Here is a 23,306-nt window from a genome sequence, read left to right as displayed (position 1 = left end):
GTCCTCTTTGTATAGACTTTGGGGCAACCTCCCCCGTGGGCACAGCAGTGATCTGTCTGCTCATTATAAAATCCAATAATGTGACACCCCCAAAAACAAGTCTCAGAGTTCAGCAACAGAAAAAGGTTTATCTATAGGGTACTTCGAGGCCTGGTTTATAACATGGCAGGTTCACTAGTATTAATATGGAGTGATCTTTAGCAAATTGGGCCTGTTTTCTACAATGAAAAAGGGAACTTTTGCTCCCAGGACTACTATGGGCACTAAGGGTATTTTGATTAACTTATGGGAGACCCAGTTTACTCTCTATTTCGGCTTACAAAGCCTTTTAGTGGATACTGGACAGGAGCTGTTTAACTATGCCCAGAGTGGTGTCAAAGTAACAGTAGAATGTCCTTTTGGAAGGCTGAAAAAGAGACAGAGGTGCCTGGTGGCAAGCCTGGATGTTGCTGAGCAACAGCTGCTTGTTGTATTTTGCACAACAGCTATGAGAGCAAGGGAGAGAGCCTCCTTGAGGGGTGGGAAGCAGAGGTGCACAGTCTTTGGGAATGTTATGAGCAGCCAGAGAGGCTGCCTCTGCAGACTGCAGCAAATCATCAGGATGTAATGCCCTGAGCTTTCACTTGGAGGCTAGAATCTAACATGACATTTTATTATGCATTATGTAAAGATTTCATTAGTCTGTCTGCAAAGATTTGATGCAATGTAATTTGGTTATGCTTTGCACAGTGATTTCATTAAAGGACATTGTGTTATGCTATCTAGCGCATGTGATTTTGTGAAATTGTACTGAACGTCTGTCAATAATATAGTGAATGAAAAGAAGTGTGGTTAATAAAAAAAAATCACTGAACATAACACAAATTTAGATTAAAGGAATATAAACCACAACAAATAAAAGTGCAACTTTCATGGAACATAATGCAGATGTGGCACATCCACCTACAGTGCTAAGTGTACATATTTATGCTGCTGTCCTGATCACAAAGGCATGTAGGTGGTGGGTTCTTGATTGCTGCCTTAGTCTTGGGATGTAAGATGGTGTCAAAACTTCAATCAATAGTTGGTTTACTTTCTCCTGGTTGAGCATAGTGTAGCAGCGCCTCCATCTTGGTCACATCCAGCCATTACTGCCTGTCAGCAAGGGGTGATCTGTCCCTTCCTGTGATTCAGTTCTCTGGCCAGGTCACTTAGCGTATGTCTACAGTGTAGTTAAAACCCCATGGCTGGCCCATAATTGACTTAGGCTTGCACAGCTTGGGCTAAGGGGCTGATTAATGGCAGTGTGGACATTTGGGCTCAGGCCGCAGTCTCAGCTCTAGGACCCTGTGAGGTTGTGACCATGCTTCTGCCAGACCTATAGCCTTTTGTGCCATCTGTTGCTAGTTGGTCACTTGGTCATAACTGGAGAAGTAACAGATCCAGTATTTAAACTGTCCTGATGGCTGAAGTGTGTGTGTGTGTGTGTGTGTGTGTGTGTGGATTGTCTAATTCACAATAAGTCACCAGATAATTTGAAGGGGAAAAAAAGAGTTTCTGTGTGTGAATGCAAGGAAGTTTAATTTTAAAAACTTCCCAATGTGGTCAAGCCCAAAGTGGAAGTTGACGGCAAGTTATAGAGCCTTTCACCTCCAGTTCATTGGTTAGAATCTGTCCCTGTCAGGTAGTGGCTGAAAGTGCTTTTTGGTCATCAATATGAAGTAAGTGAATGGGCTCCATCCAATGTCTAGAAGATAAAGACTTGCACTATGATGGACTTCCTTGTTAGCACTGTCTGAAAGATCAAGGGCTGGATGAGCATGATGACAGAACTACCTTGTAATTCAGTGAGATATAACTAATAGCTGTAAAGTCACGTGTTTCTTTGAGGCCCTGCATGTGGCTCCCAAAGATTCCTTGGGTAGGATCAGAACTTCTATATTGTACATTTTTTGTGAAGTTGCAAGAGAAGTGCCAATAAAATGGACCAGAACAACCAGGCCCCTTCGTATTCCCTGTGAGTTACAAGGGGGAAAAACAATAGTAGGAGGGAGGAAGAGAGAGAACTGCCGCCCCTCTTCCCAGTAGCTGAAGAGAAGTAATGAGAAGATAGCATCAAATAGATTAAAAATAAATGCAAAATAATTATATCCTCACATGGCATCCTAGCACTACTTTGAATTGTTTTCACCTTGATGTTTGCTCAATATGTGATGATGCTGAGTCATGCCGACACAAGGACATGAAACAAACATCACAATGCAAAGTAAAAAGGTTATGTTATGATTACTTTTATGGTTCCCTGTAATCCATTTCAATGCTGATTTGACTCACTTTCAATTTGTTACTGCTCTAATTCTAAATGACTCTTTGATAGCAGGTTTGAAGAACATTGCCTCTATTTGTTAAATGTGCTGATAACACATTCATTTCAAACTGTGAAGTTCAAGAAAAAGCTTTTTTAAATTATTTTTTTCTGGCTATAATCAGACTTCAAGCACCCTCAAAACTTGAGGGCTTGCTTGAACCAGAGGTAAAAAGTATGTAGGACTTTTAACTGATAGAAATGGAGTTCTCTTCCCAGAAAAAGCAGTCGTTAATGACCCTCTGTCAGAGTAGTGGTTCTTAACCAGCAGGCTGCTAGCATCAAATCAGCACATAGCTGCACTCCATGGGACATCCCTATGTTCATATAGGTAGAGTAGTATATGTATATTGTATCTGGATGCTGCCCACATAACACAGAGAAAGGTGAATATACAGCCCACAATAGGAAATTGCTCGAGCAGCATGGAACATGCCTTTGACTGTTCACAGTACAAAGTTTAAAATTATGACAAAAAACAGACTGAGATGGTCTTGAACTTTGTGTAAAATGTGGTTACATATTCATAGAATGACAGCTACAGATCAGTCAGCAGTATTTCCAGATTCAAAACATCTTGTCCTGTAACATACAATCTATTTTTAAGCACATTGAGTGAACAATTGTTTACAGCAGTCATAAATGCATTTTAATAAAGCTCCATATAAATGTCTATCAACCTCTCTTCTAGTTCAGGACACTACATTTTCAGTACAAGATCAACTTGTATTCAGGGAAGGGAAACATATTAAAGTTCACAAGGGGTGGAATACTTTTAATTGAAAAGCTTGAAAAAATCCTGCAGTATTTAAGGCAAGGCTAGATGAGATTATAGAAAGAATATTTATACAACCATTTTCACTTGTCAGGAGGGTTGCACTAAAAGAATGAGATTATGACAGTTTTTCCTTTAAAATTCATAGTTGGTTCAATGTTATGAAACTCAATGGTTAAGAGCCAAATTCTTCTGTTACACAGGTCAGTCTTCCCCTGACTTGCACAATCTAGAGAAAGTGAATTGACTTTAGAATAGTATAAACTCAGAATATGCACGTCAGACCCAGTGGTTTGAGCCAGAGTCCACACTCATGCAGGCCTGCTGACAGGGGACCTGGCAGTTTGCAGTGACCAGAGCCCCAGGCACTTTAGATCGTTGGAATGCTACGCGGTGCACTTCAGGCAGAGCTGTGGGCTGGCTGCCTCCAGCCCCACCCCTTCTGCCCAAAGACCTGCCCCTTCCAGGCATGTGGAGTCTGTTCCCCCCTATACCTTGCCCAGATGCCCAGCAAATCTGTTGGCTCCCCTGCACTTGTGACACAGGAGTAATGAATCAGCTGGGTCAGGCTACTGTGAAATCAGAGGCAGGAGACAAACTAAAGCTCAGAACCATTAATCGAATGCCAGGAATTACACTAGGTCAGGATCCCTGTAAATTGAGCTAGAGCCAGAAGGCAAACAATTCAGAAGAAGGAGGACTGTCTTGCTGTTCAGACAGTTTCCTGTTCCTGCTGCTGGCTTAAATATGGCCCATGGGCCAATCAGCTGCTCTGGGACATCACCAATAGAACAGCAGGAAGGCAAAGCCTCAAACTGGGGCTCCGCTTCATGGGTCCTAGGTAAGCAGCTGGTAGCAGGCTGCCATATAGAGGGGTGGAGTGTGGCAGCTCCCATAGATCCAATTTTGAGACTTCTGAGTAATAACAGCATCTTCCTTTGCTTGGCGGTGTCTTCTAGGTGATGTGGGTCCTGGTTTCTCATGGTAGTGCCTGTGAAAGACCCACATCAGGATGAGAGTGTGAATGTTTTCAGCTGGCTCCAAAGTGTATTATCCTGGACCACAACCTTCCCAGTCAACTAGGTACTGTAACTTGTCCTGCTTGATCTTAGAATTGAGGACTTTTTGGATAATATATTCATTCAGACCTTGTACTTGCACTGGTAATGATAGTGATTGGACTTTATGAGGAAATGTGTTCTCAGCATAGGGTTTTAGAATTGAGACATAGACTAGGGGTTGGACTCTAAGGGCATGTCTATACAACAGGGCTAAACTCAAAAAAAGCTATGCAACTTGAGCTATGCTAATTGCGTAGCTTACATCTAAATAGCTTATTTCAAGTTTTGTTGCTGTTTACACAGCAGTTATTTCAAAATAGAGCACTCTTCCCCTGACTTCCCTTACTCCTCATACAATGAGGTTTACAGAAGTCGGAGTAAGAAGTCCGTTATTTTGAATTTATTTCAAAATAATGGGCTTGCTGTGTAGACACACACTATGTTATTTTGGAATAAATGATGTTATTCTGAAATAATGCTGCTGTGTGGACATAGCCTAAGGGATCAAGGGACCTAGAGCTCAAAGGTGACCAGGTTGATTTGTCGCTGATTCTGGCGTGGTCCAAGGAACTGGTAACCTAGTATCCAAGAAGATCTGTCATGTGGCAGTGTTCTGTAGAAAGCTATATATTTTGTCCTACCATGTAGATGGGGCCTTGTTGTCTAACTGCATGCTTTTTATAGTCCCCCTTTGCCTTTTCAGGGTATCCCTTCACCTCCTCTTGGATGTGCTATACTACATCTGAGACCAATGGGTTGGGGGAAGGACATTGGGTAGTTGTGGGTGAAACTGGGGAAGAATGGTACCTATAGTTGACAAAGAATGGATGCATTAATATATGAGAACTGAGTTTGTGGTAACTGTGAAGACCAACTGTCCTGGTGATGGTTAGTGTATGTCCATAAATACTGTTCTAGGATCAATTGATTCTTTCCATGTGGCCATTTGACTGAAGATGGTAGGCAGAGGACAGGTGTGCCTGGAATCCTAATAGATGTAGGCAGTAAACTGGTGTCCCTAGTTGTAAGTGATGTGATCTAGAAAGCCATGAAGATGGACCACATGATTTATCCATAACTGGGCAGTTTTCCCTGTGAGGATTCTGATAGGTCCACCATAAAGACCAAGGAGCTGGCCGTGTAGGGATGAGATAGAGTGTTTAGAAATTGGTGGAGACTGTAGGATATCTGTCATGGAATCTTGGTTCGGGCACACACCCGGCAGGAAGTAAAAAAGGTCTTTATTGTGGAATGCATAAAAGGCCACCAGAAGTCCCAGGACATTAATTGTCCTCTTTTTTGTTGCCCAAATTGTCCTACCAGGGTGGTGTCATGGCACAGTTGAAGAGTCACTGCTCTTGGAGGTCCTGGTGGGAACATACATGCTGTCCCTTACAAATGTGATTCTCTCCTGGGTGTCCTGTGGTTCTTGGTTGATAATGGCCAACTCATCAGATGTAATTCCAAAGAGAGAGAGAGAGAGAGCGGACAAGCCTGAGCAGGTCCTGGAAGTAGGTTGCATTGATGAAATTATGAGATTTAAGAATATGGTTCTGGACTGGATCTTCATGAGTAAGAGCCATTACTTTAGGACAGGAGTGGAGAACCTTTTTAGGGTTGGGTGCCATTGATCCACAGAAAAATCAGTTGGGGGCCACACACAAGTGAAAAAATAACCCCCCAAAACCCCTCAGGGATGTGGTCCCTGACTGAGAAGGAGAAAGACACTCCCTACAATCCCTTTGCACACCAGAACCTAGGGGGGGCCTAACCTAGTAGATTTTGTGTGTTCCAGCCCGGCGGTGGGATAGCACCACAGGAGAAGGCAAGCCTCCAAACCCTATCCCTGGCACAAAGTGGGAGAACCAGACGGTACGTCTAAACTACATGTCTCCGTCGACGGAGGCATGTAGATTAGCCAGATCGGCAGAGGGAAATGAAGCCGCGATTAAAATAATCGTGGCTTCATTTAAATTTAAATGGCTGCCCCGCTCTGCCGATCAGCTGTTTGTCGGCAGATCGGGGCAGTCTGGACGCGACGCGCCGACAAAGAAGCCTTTCTTGATCGGCACAGGTAAACCTGGTTTCACGAGGCATACCTGTGCCGATCAAGAAAGGCTTCTTTGTCGGCGCGTCGCGTCCAGACTGCCCCGGTCTGCCGACAAACAGCTGATCGGCAGAGCGGGGCAGCCATTTAAATTTAAATGAAGCCGCGATTATTTTAATCGCGGCTTCATTTCCCTCTGCCGATCTGGCTAATCTACATGCCTCCGTCGACGGAGGCATGTAGTCTAGACACACCCAGAAGGAAACCCCTACTGAGGAGGAGGAAATTGGACTCTTGGGGAGACGCCAACCTTTTGTCTCCACTTCTTCATCTATAAAATAGGGATACCACTTATTGATCTATCTCCCAGAGGCTTTGAACTCTGGATGCCTATAACGCAGGGCTACTCAACAGGCAGCCCATGGGGCGGTTTGGGTTTACATGGAGCACAACATGTGACCGGCATGTGGGATCCTTTGAACATGGCCTCCACTGGGAACATGCTCAACATCAGTGAGGTGAGATGAGCATTGAAAGACGCAAGCGGATAGGCTGGCAGGAATAGACGGGTACAGGGTGTTGGCATTTCTAGCCCGCCGGGAGGAGGTGCTGGCAGTGCCGGGGGATTGTGGGAAGTGCTTTGTATTCATGCCCATCAGTGTGAAAGAAGCTATTTGCATAAATATTTGCATATATATGCAACCACACTTAAGTTGTGGCCCTCGGCATGTGCTGAGAGTATCACTGTGGCCCCCGTGGCTTCCAAAGTTGAGTAGCCCTGCTATATAGTTTCTATATCTAGCAGTATTTTATAGCATCTTCATAGTGTTAAATGTATAAAGCACTGTATAAATGCTAACTTATTATTACTAGACCCTGAAAAGAGAAATCTGTTCCAATAGCTTACCTGTGGTAGGTATTTCTAATGACCCCATTACATTAGAAGGTGAAGGGCTACAAAAATTATCTTGCATTAAGTTCATGCTAAAAAACCCTGCCCTACAAATTGTTTACTTGTGTTTTGATTTTTTGTTTGTATTTCCCCAAGATTTAAAAAAATGTAATAAAGCTAATGTTTAAAAAAGTTTACATAGGTTAAAGAAAAAGAGATTCTGTACATCTGGGTGTCATGCTTGAATTATCAATAGATAAAAGTTTTGCTTAAAATCGTATAATTCATAAAATACAGAATCTGCAATAATCCAAATATAGGTGCATAAATTTAACAATACAGTTTAGATATTTGAACTGAATAAGTGGTATATCACTCATGGAAAGTTTTATAGAGTGTTGATTGGGGAAAGCGAAGATATTAATGAGTGGAGATTGACCTTTAGTAATTCAGAATTTAGGGTAGACTATCCATTGGAAAATACAATCCATCACGGAAGTATTTGAGTTACCTTCCCAATGGTGATTCTTGTGGGCACTCCTCTTCATCTCTCATGATTTTTCCAATGTCCAGTGATATGTTCTATGTAGATGTCTCTCGACCACCTGATGACATCTGATACCATGAGTTGCTGCATTAGCCAAGTGTAACAATGTCCAACGCCACATGCCCTCAGTACTTGCTCATGTGCTAAGTTCTCCAATGATCAATGCATGGGTTTGAACCTCATAGCCCCTATCTCTCAGGATGTTAGCCGGAGGGACATACTTCTCCAGTTTTTGAGATGGAACATTGCAAAAGACCGGGGTCCTATTCTTGAAGGGCACTGTGACATACACTACGATGATCTTCTTCCTGTCCTCATTAGTGATGATGATGTCTGACCACAGCTGTCTGTCTCTTCAAGGGATGGCGAAGTTCACAGAAACCTTCCCCAGAGTTGGCGGGATAGCCCTGACAAGGCAATCCTGGATGGCATTGTGTCGCAGCTGTCAGGCTCTGGAGTGTCCTCATTCCTGTGGGGGAGTGCTCTATTCAGTGAAACACGGTTGAGCTGAGCCCAATGGATGACCTGCCAGTCTGCAAATTGGGTGCAGCTGCCTTTGGGGAGAATGTGGTGTCCCACTTGCATATCAACTCGAAGGCCTTGCCCTGGTCTGGCGTCCATTTCAGGTTTTCAGCATAATGGTAGCAAATGGTATCCTCTGAAGTCCTCTCTAGCATGGTGCTGCCAAAGTGATGATGGAGTGCTTCATCTTCTTCACCTGTGGCACTAGAACTCCCAGCTCCTAGCATTCTTTGAATCACATCCAGGGGCAACTGATTCGCTTCTCCCGGCATCATGTAGCATTGTAAGTGTGAGTCCAGAGTGAAGCAAAGGCTTCCCCATCTCTGCAAAATTCTCCCTCCAAGGAGACACTCAAGTAGGTGGAGACATCTTGGGTTGATTCTGTGGAGCCCTGGTGATTTGCTTCCTGTCAGCATCTCGCATGGCACTCTCTGCAATGCTCTTTACGGTGGTGTCTGCACATGTCCAGAGGTGGAAAGCATGTGTGATCACAGTAACATTACACAGGTCACCCATTTGAGGGACGTTGGTGCCTTCCTGCCTGTGACAGATGTACACCATGTCATTGCTGGCCCTGTAAGGAAGAAACATCCACTTCTCAGTTCTTTGATGGGATTGTCTGCCTTGTTGAGGGGTACCTTCACCATGGTAAATGCCCTCAGGATGAATGAAATACGGGAAATCAGGAAGGTGTCCCAGGCATTGATCCTTTGCTGTGATGCCAAAAGGGAGGAATCAATGCTGGCTTCATTGTACAGGATCTCTGTGATGGCGTCTTCGGGTGTCTGCTGGACACAAAAACCTGAGGGCATGCCGAGATGCTGGTACTCTTGCCTGTCCTCAAGCAAAACCATGGATTCACCCTGGATCTGGAACTTTATTGTGTAAGCCAAGTCCCTGATGCTGCTATCTACGTACATAGATGCACAGTTACTAGTGCTGAAATAGAGGCTCCAATTGGCTGCTGCGTTGATGACATCCAATATTAGGTGGAGGCTCTCGGGTTAGTCTGTGATAAGGACCAGATCATCTGTATAGGCCAAGATGTTCACTTTGTTCACATATTGGTCTAAACTACCTAGACTGCTGGAGGTGGCTTGGATGAGTAGCTCCATGGCTAAATTGAAGATAATGGGACTGCGGGGACAGCCTTGCTTCATACCACTACAAATGGGAATTTCCGGAGTCTCTCTTTCCATGGCAGTCTGAAGGATAAAATTGTGCTTGTAGCAGTCTCCAGATGACATGAAGCCCTTCTATATGGAGTTGATGGCTTCTCCACTCACTAGCTGCAAGGCAGCTCGTATATAGTGAAGCAGAGAGATTGCTCCAGTTGCAGGGGTCATCTCGCTCACCTTTCTTGTAGACAAGAACCATCATGGTCTTTTTCCAGGAGCTGAGAGTATTGACATATTGAACTACTTGCATCTGTTGAAACCAGGAACTACTTGCATCTGTTGAAAATGGCAGTTAATACCAATCAGAGTCTATGATTTTTTTTCAGGAGGTTGTAGAGAATACCATCATTTCCTGGAGCTATGTTTTTGTTGTTAGTTTATCTACTTGCTACTTCCTGTGGTGTAAAGGCTTGTTCAAGATCTTCTGCAGAGTCAGTCCAGGGTAGAGGACGAAGGCAGTCTGGACACTGCATGTTGCTCTGAACAATGGAATGGGCTTGCTGGTGTGGACTCACTGTATAGAAAACTGACCTAAACTCCTGTGTAGATCTGGCCTCAGTGACTCTATCTGTTCACATTCTACTAACCACCATTTCTGTGCCAATAACTCTCAAAGATACCTCTCCTATCAGGTACTACAACAGCCTGCACTATCATAGTATCTGACTGCCTCACAATCTTAATCCTCACAGCACTTCTTTAATAGGGAAGTACAATTATCTTCTTAATAGTACTTAAGTACTTTTAAGATAGGGAGGCTAAAAGTGGGATTCACCAAGGTACTTATACACCTAACTGCCATTGAAATCAGTGGTCCTTAGGTCCTAAATCTCTTTGTGAATGCCACCCTAAATTATTTGCTTACGGTCATTAACAGATCTGGGACTCAAACCCAAGTCTTGTAAGTCCTAGGCTACCTAGCCACCTTGGCTGATCTATCTCCAACCATAGATACAGCATGGTACATTTAGCTAACATCTTTTGGCTTTCACACCATCAGCTTGAAATGGCAAAAACTAACTACCTGATTTGTTCTCTCCACTTCCAGTAACACCACTAGGAATCAACCTATCACTAAAGCCCAGAATGCAAATGTCTTTGAGTTGCTCTCCCTATCTCAAAACATCTGGGGCTGCTGCATCTAACTCTTGTCCTTTTTTGTCTGTCATTTTATAATATTTTGTACTTCAGTATCACACTTTTCAGTGGAGGAACCTGGTGCACTTTACTAATGTGGGTAAATAATACTGGCCCCCTTTATAGAGGAGGCTACTGAAACATCAAGAAATTAAAGGGAAGCCAAACATTTGTAATTGTTTTTTTTTTTTTTAATAATTTGTATCTCTTCCTAGATGTTGTTTAACAATCCAACTGTTTTTCTTTTTTGGGGGGGGGAAGAGGGTTTTCCTCTCCCCTTTTACTCTGCGAAACACCCCCTCCCCACCATCCAAAATAAATGAATAAATAACCAAACAGAGGAAACTATGTACATGAGAAACCATAGGGTAATTGACTATGCAGAAAGTGTTTTCAAATGTACAATTTGCTAACCTTTCTATTGTATTAACTGTAGACCTTATAACAGGCCTGGGCAAAATACAGCCGGATCTGGGCCCACCAGGCCACTGGATCCGGCCCACAGACACAGCAGAGAGCCTCAGGCAGACTCCCTGCTTGCCCCGCTTGCCCCACATGCACCCCCATACTGCTCAGAAAAGGCTGGCACAGCTGTTTCTCTTTCTCAACTGTGAGTCAGGAAGTGGGGGGTGAAGGGGGGAAGAGGGAGAAGTGTTGCTTCATGCGCTGCTCTCGCCTTCAGCACAATCCCATTGGCTGATTTCTGGCCACTGGGAACTAGCTGCTTAAAACAGGCAGTGTAGGAAGCACCATTTCCCTCTCCCCTCAGGCTCTTATTCACCAATGCACATGGCCCCTGAAGCATGTTAGTGGGAGTGGTTTGCAGGCAGGCAGAGAAACCTGCTGGGCTGCTGGCTGGGAGTCACCCATGTAAGTCTCCCTGCCAGAGCCTGCCTCTGGCACCCCAATCCCTCCCCCCTCCCAACCCTCTACCCCACACCTCATATAAGGCAAACCCTCTGTCTCTTTCCTGAACCCATACCCTGTCCCAGACCCTGCACCCTAATCCCCTGCCCTAGGTCACAACTGCCTCCTTCCCTCAACCTCCATCTCAGACACCACACCTCCTCTATTAATAGCATGGAAGAGTGAGGGCCTTGACCACTTTCCAAAATCTTGGAGTGGCCCCTCTCACCAAAAATTTTTGCCTTATAAGTAAACAATTAACGAAATAATTTTCAGACAGCAGTGTGAATTCAAGATCCGTTTCCCTTTAAGTGACTTGCCCAAGGCCAGTCAGTAGATCAGTGGCAGAATTTAGGACGTATGTCAACTGTCCAACTATATACCAGACACACCCCCTTCTTATGTTTGTGCAGTACTGAGCACATGGCTGCTATTAGATACAAATGTGTCGTTCATGTATCAGGCAACAGTTCAAAGCACAGAGAAGTAAAGTCCCTGGGGGCCAGAATGGAATTCTGTAAAATGTGGCTACTAGTTGAGCCCAAGGTTTTGGTTTGGCCTAGCTCTAACTGGACTCGAGAGAGAGAGCAAAGGAGGGTCAGTCGACTCCTATTCTGCCAGGGAGGCTTAAAGCGGGTAAGGGGGGAAACCCACCCCATGTGCCCTAATGCAAACAAATCACGGCCTTTTAGGTGGCGGAGGAACTAAAACCTCCCCGCAGGAAAGGGAGGAGCGTCCCAGCCCCACCCCCAACGCTGCAGCAATGCTGAGCTGGCCCGCACTCCCCCTTCCTCCGCGGCCCCGCCCCGGCCGCGCTAGCTGGCTGGAAGTGGCGTACGTGCAAAGCGGGCAGAGATAGTGGCGCCTCCTCCTCGCCCCCGCACCCTCCCCCCGAGTCAGGCAGTGGCGAGGCGAAGGAGGAGACGCTGACCCGCACCGGGAAGAGGAGGAGACCCCCAGTTCCAGGCGCGCAGGGGAGAAGCGCCAGTCCCGGCGCTCCCAGCTGCTTCCCTCGCCGGGGCAGCGATGAGGCGGTGGCGAGCCTGAGCCGCCGGGGAGAGCAGAGCGGCCTGGGCTCCGGCGGGTGCCCGCTCCCCGCCCAGGAGGAGGCCCGGGCTCTGTCGCGGGAGGTGGGCAGGGGAGCGGAGGCCGCCGCGGAGCAGGGACGGGGGCGGCCATGATGCAGTGAAAGCTGCCCGCCCTGCCTCGCAGCCTCCCTCCCAGCGCGGCCGGCGGGACCCGCCTGAGCGCTGCTGCCCCCACGCGATCGCCGGAGCAGCAGGGGCAGCGGCGGCGGCGCCGCCATGGCTAATGACAGCGGCGGGGCCGGCCAGGGCGGCGGCGGCGGCGGCAGCGAGCGGGACCGGCAGTACTGCGAGCTGTGCGGGAAGATGGAGAACCTGCTGCGCTGCGGCCGCTGCCGCAGCTCCTTCTACTGCAGCAAGGAGCACCAGCGCCAGGACTGGAAGAAGCACAAGCTCGTCTGCCGCAGCGGTGGCGGCGCGGCGGCGGGAGGGGGCGCTGCCGAGCACCGCGCCGGCCTCCAGCCGCTCGCCAGGGCTGCGGCGGGAGCAGGCGGCGGCAGGGAGGAGGGGGCCGCGGCTCAAAAGGTGCCGCCGGGCTCGGGCCCCGGCGCGGAGGGAGAGGCTGTGGCTGCGGCACCGCTGACCAACAACCACGTTCCCGCGGCAGCGGCTGCGCTGTCTGAGGCGGCGGCCCCCGCCGAGGAGGAGGCTGCGGCTCCGGCGGGGGAGGCGGGGCTCGTGTACCGGGACAAATCCAACCTGTACCCGGGCGGGGGCCAGGTCGGCGGGGGCGCGCTGCGGCCGAACGGGCAGACCAAGTCGCTGGTGCCGCAGCGGCTGGCGCTGGAGTACATCGTGCCCTGCATGAACAAGCACGGCATCTGCGTGGTGGACGAGTTCCTGGGCAAGGAGGTGGGCGGGCGCATCGCCCGGGAGGTGCGGGCCCTGCACCACACTGGCCGCTTCACCGATGGGCAGCTGGTCAGCCAGAAGAGCGACTCCTCCAAGGACATCCGCGGGGACAAGATCACCTGGGTGGAGGGCAAGGAGCCCTGCTGCCAGACCATCGGGCTCCTCATGAACAGCATGGACGATCTCATCCGCCACTGCAATGGCAAGCTGGGCAACTACAAAATCAACGGCAGGACGAAAGTGAGTGACCCTCTTTCCCCCCACGTCCCTCGTTCACACCTGCGGCTTGGTCACTAGCCCGAGCCCAAGCTCCCCCGCACTTTGCTTTTTTCCTGCCCATCTCTTCCTCCTGTGCGCAGTCCACCTTTCTAGTCGCTCCTGCAAGACCAAGCAGTGGCCTGGCCAACGTGTTAGATCCTCTCTTCACACAGCCCTTCTGTCACACACTGAAGGGGCAACTCAAGTTAGAGATGAAAAATACAATTGTTTAGTCTGTTGGCTCTTGGGAGAAACACCACTGAGGGGCGAGCTGCCACTGATGCCGATATTGAATATCTTAGTCAACTTTGGGAGAGTGAACTTTGTCAATATTGAATATCTTAGTCAACTTTGTCACTGTGCAGCACCAAAGAAACTCTGCTGGAAATAGCAAGTGTGAGATTGCAGGGACCAGGATCCTAGGTGCTTTAATTGTTGTGTTCTCTAATTCCGTTTAGAACCCTGTAAAATTATCTTTGTAAGTGTAATCTTGGTAAAATAGGCTTGGCAGGGTCCAAGGATTGAGTAGTCCTGGAAACTGAATAGCTCCTCTTTCCTAAAGGGTTGTCCCTAAAGGTCAGGGTGGGGTAATGTGTATTGCTGATGAGTGAGGTAATATCTTTTATTGGACCAACTTCTGTTGATGAAAGACAAGCTTTTGAGCTACAGAATTCTTTTTCAGAACTGGGACCCCCAAAAAAGTATTACCTCACTCACTTTGTATAACATCCTGCAGCCCAGGTGACTAAAACTACACTGAATACAAGAGTTATTGCTGCTGTCAGTTCTGTGTGTGTTTTGTGACTGACTTCCATCTTTAGGAAAAACTTTAAAACCAACAAATACACTAGTAGCACCTTAAAAACTAACACAACATGTAGAGAGTATCATGAGCTTTCATGGGCAAAACCGGAAGAAGTGGGGTTTTCCCAGAAAGCTCATGATACCATCTACATGTTTTGTTAGTCTTTAAGGTGCTACTAGACACTTGAAGTTTTTCCTGTTACAGATTAACTCCGCTACCCCTCTGAAGCTTTCCATCTTTAGGACAGTCAGTGAGCATGCTTTCATAAATGAGACCTCTCACATGGAAAACTGTAATACTTTATTAAATGTCTGAACTCGTATGGCACAATCCTTGTTCAGAAATTGAGCTTCAAATAATGCTCTATCCTCACATGAGAGAGATAAGGCATGTCTGTAATTATACATAAATGTCAAGGTTGCTACAGCACTTGCTGTTGGTTCTAAATTTTCCACTTCTCTATTCTCTTATGGGCAGGACAGTTTTTTGTTTTGTGACAGAAAGCTCGTGTTGTACATGTGGGAAAATGAGTAGTTCTGTGGCATTTGTTACAGTAAATATATAGTTTTTGAAAATGATGCAGTTATATTTCCTGTGCTTAGTTTAGGTGGCTGACCTTGAGGTCTTTTTCCTGCCTATAAAATATAATTCTGAACTTATAGGGTATCTGTTGTGAAAACTTGCACTCTATACAAAGGCAAAAATGATCCTCCTTTTAACTTCTGTTTGAACTGATGGCCCCTAAAAATTTGGAATGTGATGCATTGTCTGTAGTGCTCCCCTTAAGTAATATGACCAGTTTGGAGATTTCATGCTACAAAATATTACATCAGTTTCTCATGATTGCTTCTGTTTATATATTCTGAAATAGTAATTCTTGTTACAAATATTTCTAGCATTATTTACTTGGTGTTTGCTTATGAACACACTCTTAGTAATGAGGGTTTTAGCATGTATAATAGTCTGTTTAAATTACCATGAGCTACCTTGGGGTGGTAATACAGGAAGTGCTCTTAGATGGTTGCATAAAACTGCTGGATGAGACTTAGAGTGACTATATTATGTCATATTACAATATCTGGTGCACTTAGGAATATAACGAAATGGAAAAAGTATTCAGGTGTGGGTGTGTGTTAACTTGACCTGTAGTGAAGTTATAATCTTATCGGGCAGTGCTGTTTATATAGCCTACTGTAAAATGTAAGCCTTGAGGAGAAGAAAGTTGTAACTGATGTTTTCTCCGCTAGTTTTGCCAAAAATGAGTACCTCCATGGTTTCCTTGATTTTTGTTTTTTGTTTTTTTTGTGGGGGAGAGAGGGGTCGTTTTTGGCTGAGACACTAGTCCTCTTATCAAATTCCAAGTTTTATGTCAGTCATCCTTTCAACTGTTTTCTTTGGGTTCTTAAATGGGGGGAGGGGTAGAGAGACTGCATAGGGCATCTTAAGTTTAGTAGAGGACTAGTTAAAAGAAATAATATCAACCATTTTAAACATTTGCAAGAAAGTGAAAATGACGTTACAACAAATCTGACAACTTGCTGCTTCCTTTGAAGAACAAGAATGTTAGGGTGAACTGCTAAGAAGCATCAGGGGGTAGCAGAGTTCGTCTTAAGTTTTTCCAGCTACAGACTAATAGTCTTGCAGCACTTTAAAGACTAACAAAACGTGTAGATCATATCATAAGCTTTTGTGGGTACAGCCCACTTCTTCAGATGAATGGAGTATTAAAAGTCCAGTTCCAAAATAAAGAAGAGATGGGGGGATGAGGAGGGGAAAAAAGAGAGGGGGGGCGAATAGCAAATTGAAGTGTTCATGTTACATGAAGCTGATGGAGAAGGTCAAATTGTTCCAGTACCCATTGTTTGGTTGGTTAAGTCATTAGGATGTGGAAGGTAGTGTGCTAGCCAGATAATGTCTTTATTCATACCTATGTGATGGGGTCCCAAACTTGTAAATGCAGTTAAGTTCCAATGTTTCCCTGTGTATTTGGCTTGTGAAATTGGCCTGAAGCAATCTGTGTGTGTTGTATTCTGACAGACTTGTTGCTGCAGAGCATCAGCTAATAAGCTATGGAGGAGAGGGAGAAACTGGAAGGGGGGAAGAACCCAGCCCCTAGACTACTTCTCCGTAGCAAATTAGATTTCCCTGTCCATGGAAAGTGTCTACTATTTTGTTTGTGTAGGTTGGTGTCCTGACATTTAATTTGTAAAGCTATTATGTTGCAATTGGCTAGCTGACATACTATCATTGTGTAAGTTTCTTGTATAACTCTGCAGCATGGGATTTGTTAGCCAATTCGTCCATCAAGTGATTGTTCAACGCAAAAAAAAAAATCTCAAAGTGAATATAACAAAAGTCTCCTAAAATTTGTCTCATTGTTAGATTTAAAATGGGAGCAGTACTTTTGAATGGGAATCCCTGCATTTTTTTCATGGCTTTTGCCTCTTTGTTGTTCAGACCCGCACCTTACAGTAGATGAGTAACGTGTTTGTAAATAGCAAGGCTAGGATTTAAAGTTGCCATACAGCATCAAACCATTAGGTCATCTGAAGAAGTGGGCTGTGCCCACGAAAGCTCATGATACCATCTACATGTTTTGTTCATCTTTAAGGTGCTGCAAGACTATTAATCATTTTTTTTAAGTTTTTTCCAGTTACAGACTAACTCGGCTACCCCTCTAAAACTTTTCATCTAGTCTGTTTTCCTACCAGCTTCTGACAGTGGACAGTAGCTGGTACTTCAGAGGTGGCTACACCTGCACTGAGGAAGCCACTTTGCTAATTGAAAAGTCTCAGGGTAGCCATTAAGAATGTTAAATTGTGGTTACCTGACTAATTGTGGAGTCAATACAATTTGACTAAATGATTAGTCGATAACCGCTTTGCGGAGCTTCAGCAGGAGTAGCTCCAGGAGCCAGCTTGAGCAGGAACTGAGAAGTTCTGGCTCAAGATGGCCCCTGGAGCCACCCGTGCAGTGGCTCTGAGCTCTTACTACATTTAAAATGCAGAGGCGCAGTGTCCCAGACCAGCATGAGCTGGGACTGCTTGGTCCTGGCTTGCACTGGGTCCAGCAGACCCTGTTGGTGGCAGCCAGCCCTGTCTGCTGTGAACAGAGGGTTCTTGGTGACAGCAGACCCTGTCTGGGGTGGGGGCAGCTCCCTGTTGGGATCCCTATGGGTAGAGGCTGTTGTGGGCAGCACCCTGGAGATGGTGCTGGGAGAACCGGCTTTTAAGCCGGCTCTCCCCTAGCACCAGCTCCTGTCCTCCCCCTACCTTGCTGCCTCTCAAAAGGCAGAAAGGGAAGGAACAGTCAGTCAATACTCCACTCAACTACCTGACAAGCTTATGCTTATCAGGTGGTCGACTACTCGCTAACATCCCTAGACAGAGGTCTGCTGGCTGCAGATTGGATCCTAGTGGGCTGCTGCAGCCCACTGAGATGGAGGGCCATTCATGCAGCCCGCTTGTGGCTCTTGGTTGTCCATCGCTGGTCTGTACTTTCTGAAATCGCTGGGGTTGTGTTATGGACAAGATCACTCCAAGAGAAAGAGCTTAGAGCACCACAAATAGCCCACTACTGTTTTATGTATGGCCCACAAAACATTTTGTTTTCCATTGCTCACATGCAGGGTTGCCAGTTTCTGTTGATTGCTGTCCATGTTATGTTTCCTACAGGTATTACTGAAGTGTCATGCACTTGAAACAGGAGCATGTGAAGTGAGGTGTGTGCCGATTGTGCATAGCACTCACTCTGAGAGCCAGGAGGTCCTTCTGTATACAATCGAAGTACTGCTATGGTCCAATCTGTACACCCCGCAAATTCTCTGTATGCAAGCACCATTAGCAAAACTACTCTATCCCGGGAAACTGTCTTGGTTACAACAGCCCATTGAGATGGAGCGGCCCATTTGCTAGCCTAGGTTTTCCATTGCTGGGTTAGAGAGATGTTTCTCTTCTCTTTGCTCTTTTTCCTTTACTCTCCTGATAAGAAGTGAATGCTTTTGCTGCTGCAGTGAATGCAGTCCTAAGCAACTTCAGCGGAGACCAAGTGGAAGTCAGTGAATTGACAAAAATCTGTCCCATGAGTGGTTTAGGGGGAAAGACACATGGAAAGAAGAGGGAAAAGTCTCAAAGGTTAAAATTGCCAAAGTATTTGGTCTAGTGTGTGTTTTGGAACCAAGTTTGTTCACTTACTCCCACAGCTAACAGATTAGGAGTGCTGTGAAAACTAATATTTTTTTTTCCTACATCAGCCTCCACCAACCATACAGAATTGCACTTGTCACTCATTTAGAGCGCTTTCTCTGTATGGCAAGAGTAGCATAGTGAAACTAATCAGGATCACTTGATTGAGTAGTACAGTTCTGGGGAGAGAGATAATGGAGATGAAACCAACACGAGAGAGAGGACAGAGACAAAGAGGACGAAGGTGTGAGGATGATGATACGTGAACAAAAATGGGGGACCAGTTATGGAAAAGGGGCAGTGTAATTGAATACTTTTCATGTCAGATGAGAACCCAAAATGTAGTGGGCAAGAGAGGGTAGAGTAGAGACTTCTTACACAATTCTAACTACTGGCTGCTGGATAGGAGGGAGGGAAAGAAGGCTCCACATTTATTATATAACGGTTGCATAACAAGTGTTGCGAAAAATGAATTTTCTTTCCTCCCCTCCCCCCCTTCTTTGTGTCCCAGATTTAAGGGAATTGCAGTGCGTTAAGAATCTTAGCAGATCACAGGGGTAAAGAGTGGGGGATCATATTGGGTTATTGCCATTTGGCTTTGCTGGTGGGACACCTTTCATTTTGGTCTCTGGTTAACAAGCTTAGTTTTGGCTGTGTAGTCCAGTCAGTTTCAAGACCTCTTTTGAACAGTGCTTACACCAAAAGTGTAGGAGTTTTTACTACCAGAAACTGTTTTTCTTTTTTGTAAATGAACAGTGGCACACTAATCACACTTCTTCTATATTAGACCTAGGCCTATTGATCCAGGTTCATATAAGCCCCGACATACGTAAGTATCTGGTATAATGCTCTGTGCTGTGCTATAGCTTCCATGTTTTTTGTTGTATTAAGTAAAACTTGCCACTGTCCTTGTAACAAGCAATCTTGCCTTTCAGACTTTTATTAAATTATTTTTTGTGTCTGTGATATACTGGATTGTTTAGTTTGGGTGTATGGAGACCCTAAAAGAAGATTGTTTAATATTAATAACACAGTATTTCAATAAAATTGTAGGTAAATTAGCATGAAATATTATGGAGTAGAATGATTTTTATAGTTGGGCTTTGCTCTGTAAGAAAGAGTGCCTCAGTTTTACCAGCTTCAGGGGGTAGCCGAGTTAGTCTATAAAGTGCTACCAGACCATTTGTTGTTTTTAAAGTTTATTCAGTTTTACCACAAGGTCTGGTGCAGTATAGTCCCACAGCAGAACTGCTTAGCACAAGTGCTCTAAGTGATGTCCCTAATAAGATTTTTGTGTACAAAATTTTGAAATATAAATCTGAAAGTTGGTCTTCAGGAATTGTCTCTTCAATAGTGAAGATATTTTTTATATTGGTAAAAAAGCATGAATATACTTGTAATGCACACACTTCTCTCTCAGCAGATTATTGGTATTTTTTTCTGATTCTAGCCTTGATGTTTAGACATCTAGTCAGAACAGTCCTTATCGCATTCAGTAAAATCTCTCGTCTGGTCTTCTGTACTTGCATATAGAAAATGGATGATTTTTTTTAGGGTGTGGAGGGGGTGAATTTTGGCACAGAAGTCATCACAGCATTTTTATTGTATGTATGACCTTTTTCCATCATTGGTCCAAGCTCTGTAAACAAGCCTGTTCCGTTAGGATAGGGAATTAATAATAAATGACTCCACTATATAGCCCACTGTAATAAAAAGGTAGGGATTATGTTATTTCATAAATGCTTCATTGATAGAAAACATCTGTAATATTTTATTCCTTTTTCAATTGACCTTTTTCCTTTTGAGATGCAAAAGCAAAAATTCTCTGCTTTAACTAATAGATGAGTACCTTTACAGAAGACACTTACCTTCCTCCCCCCCCCCCCCCCCCCCGCATCCCCCTTCTGTTCTGAAATGTGATTTGTCCTTTTCATATGTGTTCACTTTTTTTTTTAATTGTATCCTTTGGTATATATGGTTGTGACTATTTTCTTCCACTATTTGATCTGAGGAAGTGGGTCTGGCCCATGAAAGCTCATTATCTAATAAACCATCTTGTTAGTCTTTAAAGTGCTACATAGTCCTGCATTTTGCTTCAGCTACACCAGACTAACACGGCTACATTTCTATTACTATTTTACAGAAGTAAGTAGAGATTGATGATGAAAGGACAAAGTGCCATTTTTGATGGCAAATACTTTTGAAAAGCACCCAAAATCTTAAGTAATTGATTTCAGTACTAAAGATTGTTCATTATTAAGCAGTTGAAACATGATCATTCATCAGTTCAGATTTAATCAATGGTTATATAGTGGTTGTGGTGGGGAATCATTACCATTAGAAGGCTATTTATTAAGTGTACGAAAAGGAATATAACTGGGCCTTGAAATATTTACCCAACATCTACTCGTTTGAGGACTGTAGGGGGTCATTTCTGGCTTTGTCTATGCTGCTAAGTTTAAAGCACAACTGCGGCACAAGACCTACGAGGAGAGGCTGAAGGATTTGGGCTTCTTTAGTCTGCAGCAGAGAAGAGTGAGGCAGGATTTGATAGCAGCCTTCAACTTCCTGGAGGGCGGTTCCAGAGAAGATGGAATGAGGCTGTCCTCAGTGGTGACAGATGGCAGAACAAGGAGCAATGGTCCCAAGTTACAGTGGGGGAGGTCTAGGCAAAACTTTCAGTTGTAGGGTGATGAAGTACTGATCTTTTGGAAGAGAGGGAGAAGAAAGGAAATATAGAAGTGGCAGAGAATGCAATTTAGAAAAAGATACCTGAGCAAACAGAAGGACAGAGAAGAAGAGAGAGCGATGGATGACACAGGAAGAGAGAAATTTATGATTTATTACAGAGAAAATTAAAAAAAGTTAAGTGCAGCCAGGAAGGGAAAAAGGCAATGGGGGGGGGAAGGTGTGGTAAGCTACATTTGTAAAGGTTTATTTAATATAGTTGATAATTTACAGTTAAATGCAGTAGTCCACTGTTTGTGCTTTTTTAACATTGTGGGGAGTGTAGATTTTTTTGGACATCATCACAAATATTTTACGCTAGCTAGTAGGCTTGGTTTAATTAAATCAGTTTAAGTCATTTTAAAAATTGATCTGCTTTAAACACTCCAAATCCCTAACAGATGCACTTTGTTTGCCTTAATTTGCACTAATTTAAATAGATCAGTTGAAAATCAACTTCATCAAACCTTGGTGTTTTTTAAATCTTCTGTATTTGCATTCAGAAACTCATGAAAAGGCTGAACATTTTCAAATCCAATTTGAGGAAGTTCAGAAGGGTTCTCATGAGCTATTGCATATTTTGTCACTGTGCCAGGATGGATTATTCTCATAGGTGAAAGTAGGTGGGTGTGCCCTGGTGCGCAGCTCCTGCAAGGAGCTGACTGAGCTGCTGCAAAAGCCAGCAGGGAGCTATTTAAAGAGCTGGCAGAGATGCATGTTGCAATAGGATAGTACCTGTAAGAAAATTTAAGTTACTTTCACCACTGATCACTCTCCCTATAAATGAGACCCTTTTTAAACTGCAAAAACTGTCTGGCAGATGCCAGCTACTATAGTTCCAATATCCAAGAAAGCTGACAAAAGATAGTTTGTGTCTTCTGGAGGAAATAGGTTATCTATGTTCTTCTATACCGGGCTTTCTTATAGCAGTAGCTACAAACAAGAAAAGCAGACATTATCACTCTAAAATGACCCTGATTGACAGGGATCCAAAATCTTTGGATCCATTTGGTCATAAAATGTATTTATCTCCAGATCTGCAGTTGAGACCAGCAGGGGTTGACAAACGGTGGCAAAATCCACTCACCAGCCCCGCATTGTGCATGCATGTGCCGCCGGTGAACGGGGCGACCGGCTGAAATCTACTCGCTGTGGCGAGTAGATTCAATAGTTTGTCGAGCCCTGAGAATCAGTAATTTTTGAGCATGGTGAGTTTTTTTTTTTTAATTTTTTCCCTCAACTATGTTGAATTTTCAGACTTCTGAGAAATTGCTGTCTAAGATCGTAGACAGCAGTTCTTGTAATAACTGAAGGTCCGTTAATAGTGTCGTTGTGAGCATCTCTGGCTGCTGCAGATACTGCTTCATGCTCAGTGGTGTTATCAGTGGTGAGTCAGTGCTCATCTTGTCACCAGACATTGAGAATCCTGAGAGAAGTCCAATTCTGTACTACATCTACCCCAATCCACCTTCCCATTCCCTATTCAGGCACCCCCTCATAGCAGACTAGCCACTTCTTCATTGAGCTCTCTTCTCTCTGAGCTCAGCAGTACAAGTGGGCTAGTTTGATCCAGTACCCCATATTTGCAAGTCATTTTTAGCCAGTATGGTGAACTGAAAAGACTCTCTGCTGGCCATTCCTAGCCCCCCCCTCCATTGGCTACCGTGTCTCTTGTGTATAGGGCTGGGGCCCGAGGCTGTGGCTAGGAGCACTATGGCAGCCAGAGGAGCTGTTGGCATTCTGCTTCTTTCCCTGCTGCCTCCCAGCAGAGAGAGGAGCAGAACTCCAAGACCTGTACAAAGGTATGGCAGTCCCAGGGATGGGCAGTGATTGGGAGGAGCAGCGGAGAAAGGAATAGAACTACCAGCAGCTCCTCCAGCTGCTGTACTGCCCCAGCCTCCTCCTACCCTCCAGTACCATGGGATGGGGAGGGGAAGAGTGTGGGGGTTCCAGGCTGGGGGCAGGATGGAGTCATGGGGAGGTCAT

General features: G+C 45.0%; 1 protein-coding gene and 1 pseudogene across 1 annotated transcript in view; one reads left to right on the top strand and one right to left on the bottom strand.

The window, feature by feature from the left end:
• Positions 1-7,518: 7,518 nt before the first annotated feature.
• Positions 7,519-12,042, bottom strand: LOC149525148 (uncharacterized; annotated as a pseudogene).
• Positions 12,043-12,243: 201 nt separating this feature from the next.
• EGLN1 (egl-9 family hypoxia inducible factor 1) overlaps positions 12,244-23,306 on the top strand; it is a 37,571-nt gene continuing 26,508 nt past the window's right edge. The window contains exon 1 of the mRNA XM_006122076.4: positions 12,244-13,586. Coding sequence (XP_006122138.4) covers positions 12,714-13,586 — 873 coding nt within the window. The 5' untranslated portion in view covers positions 12,244-12,713. The remainder of the gene's footprint in view (positions 13,587-23,306) is intronic.

This window comes from Pelodiscus sinensis, chromosome 3, assembly GCF_052426305.1.
Source record: "Pelodiscus sinensis isolate ZL-2025 chromosome 3, ASM5242630v1, whole genome shotgun sequence".
NCBI lineage: Eukaryota > Metazoa > Chordata > Testudines > Trionychidae > Pelodiscus > Pelodiscus sinensis.
This window is presented reverse-complemented; position numbering and strand designations above follow the sequence as displayed.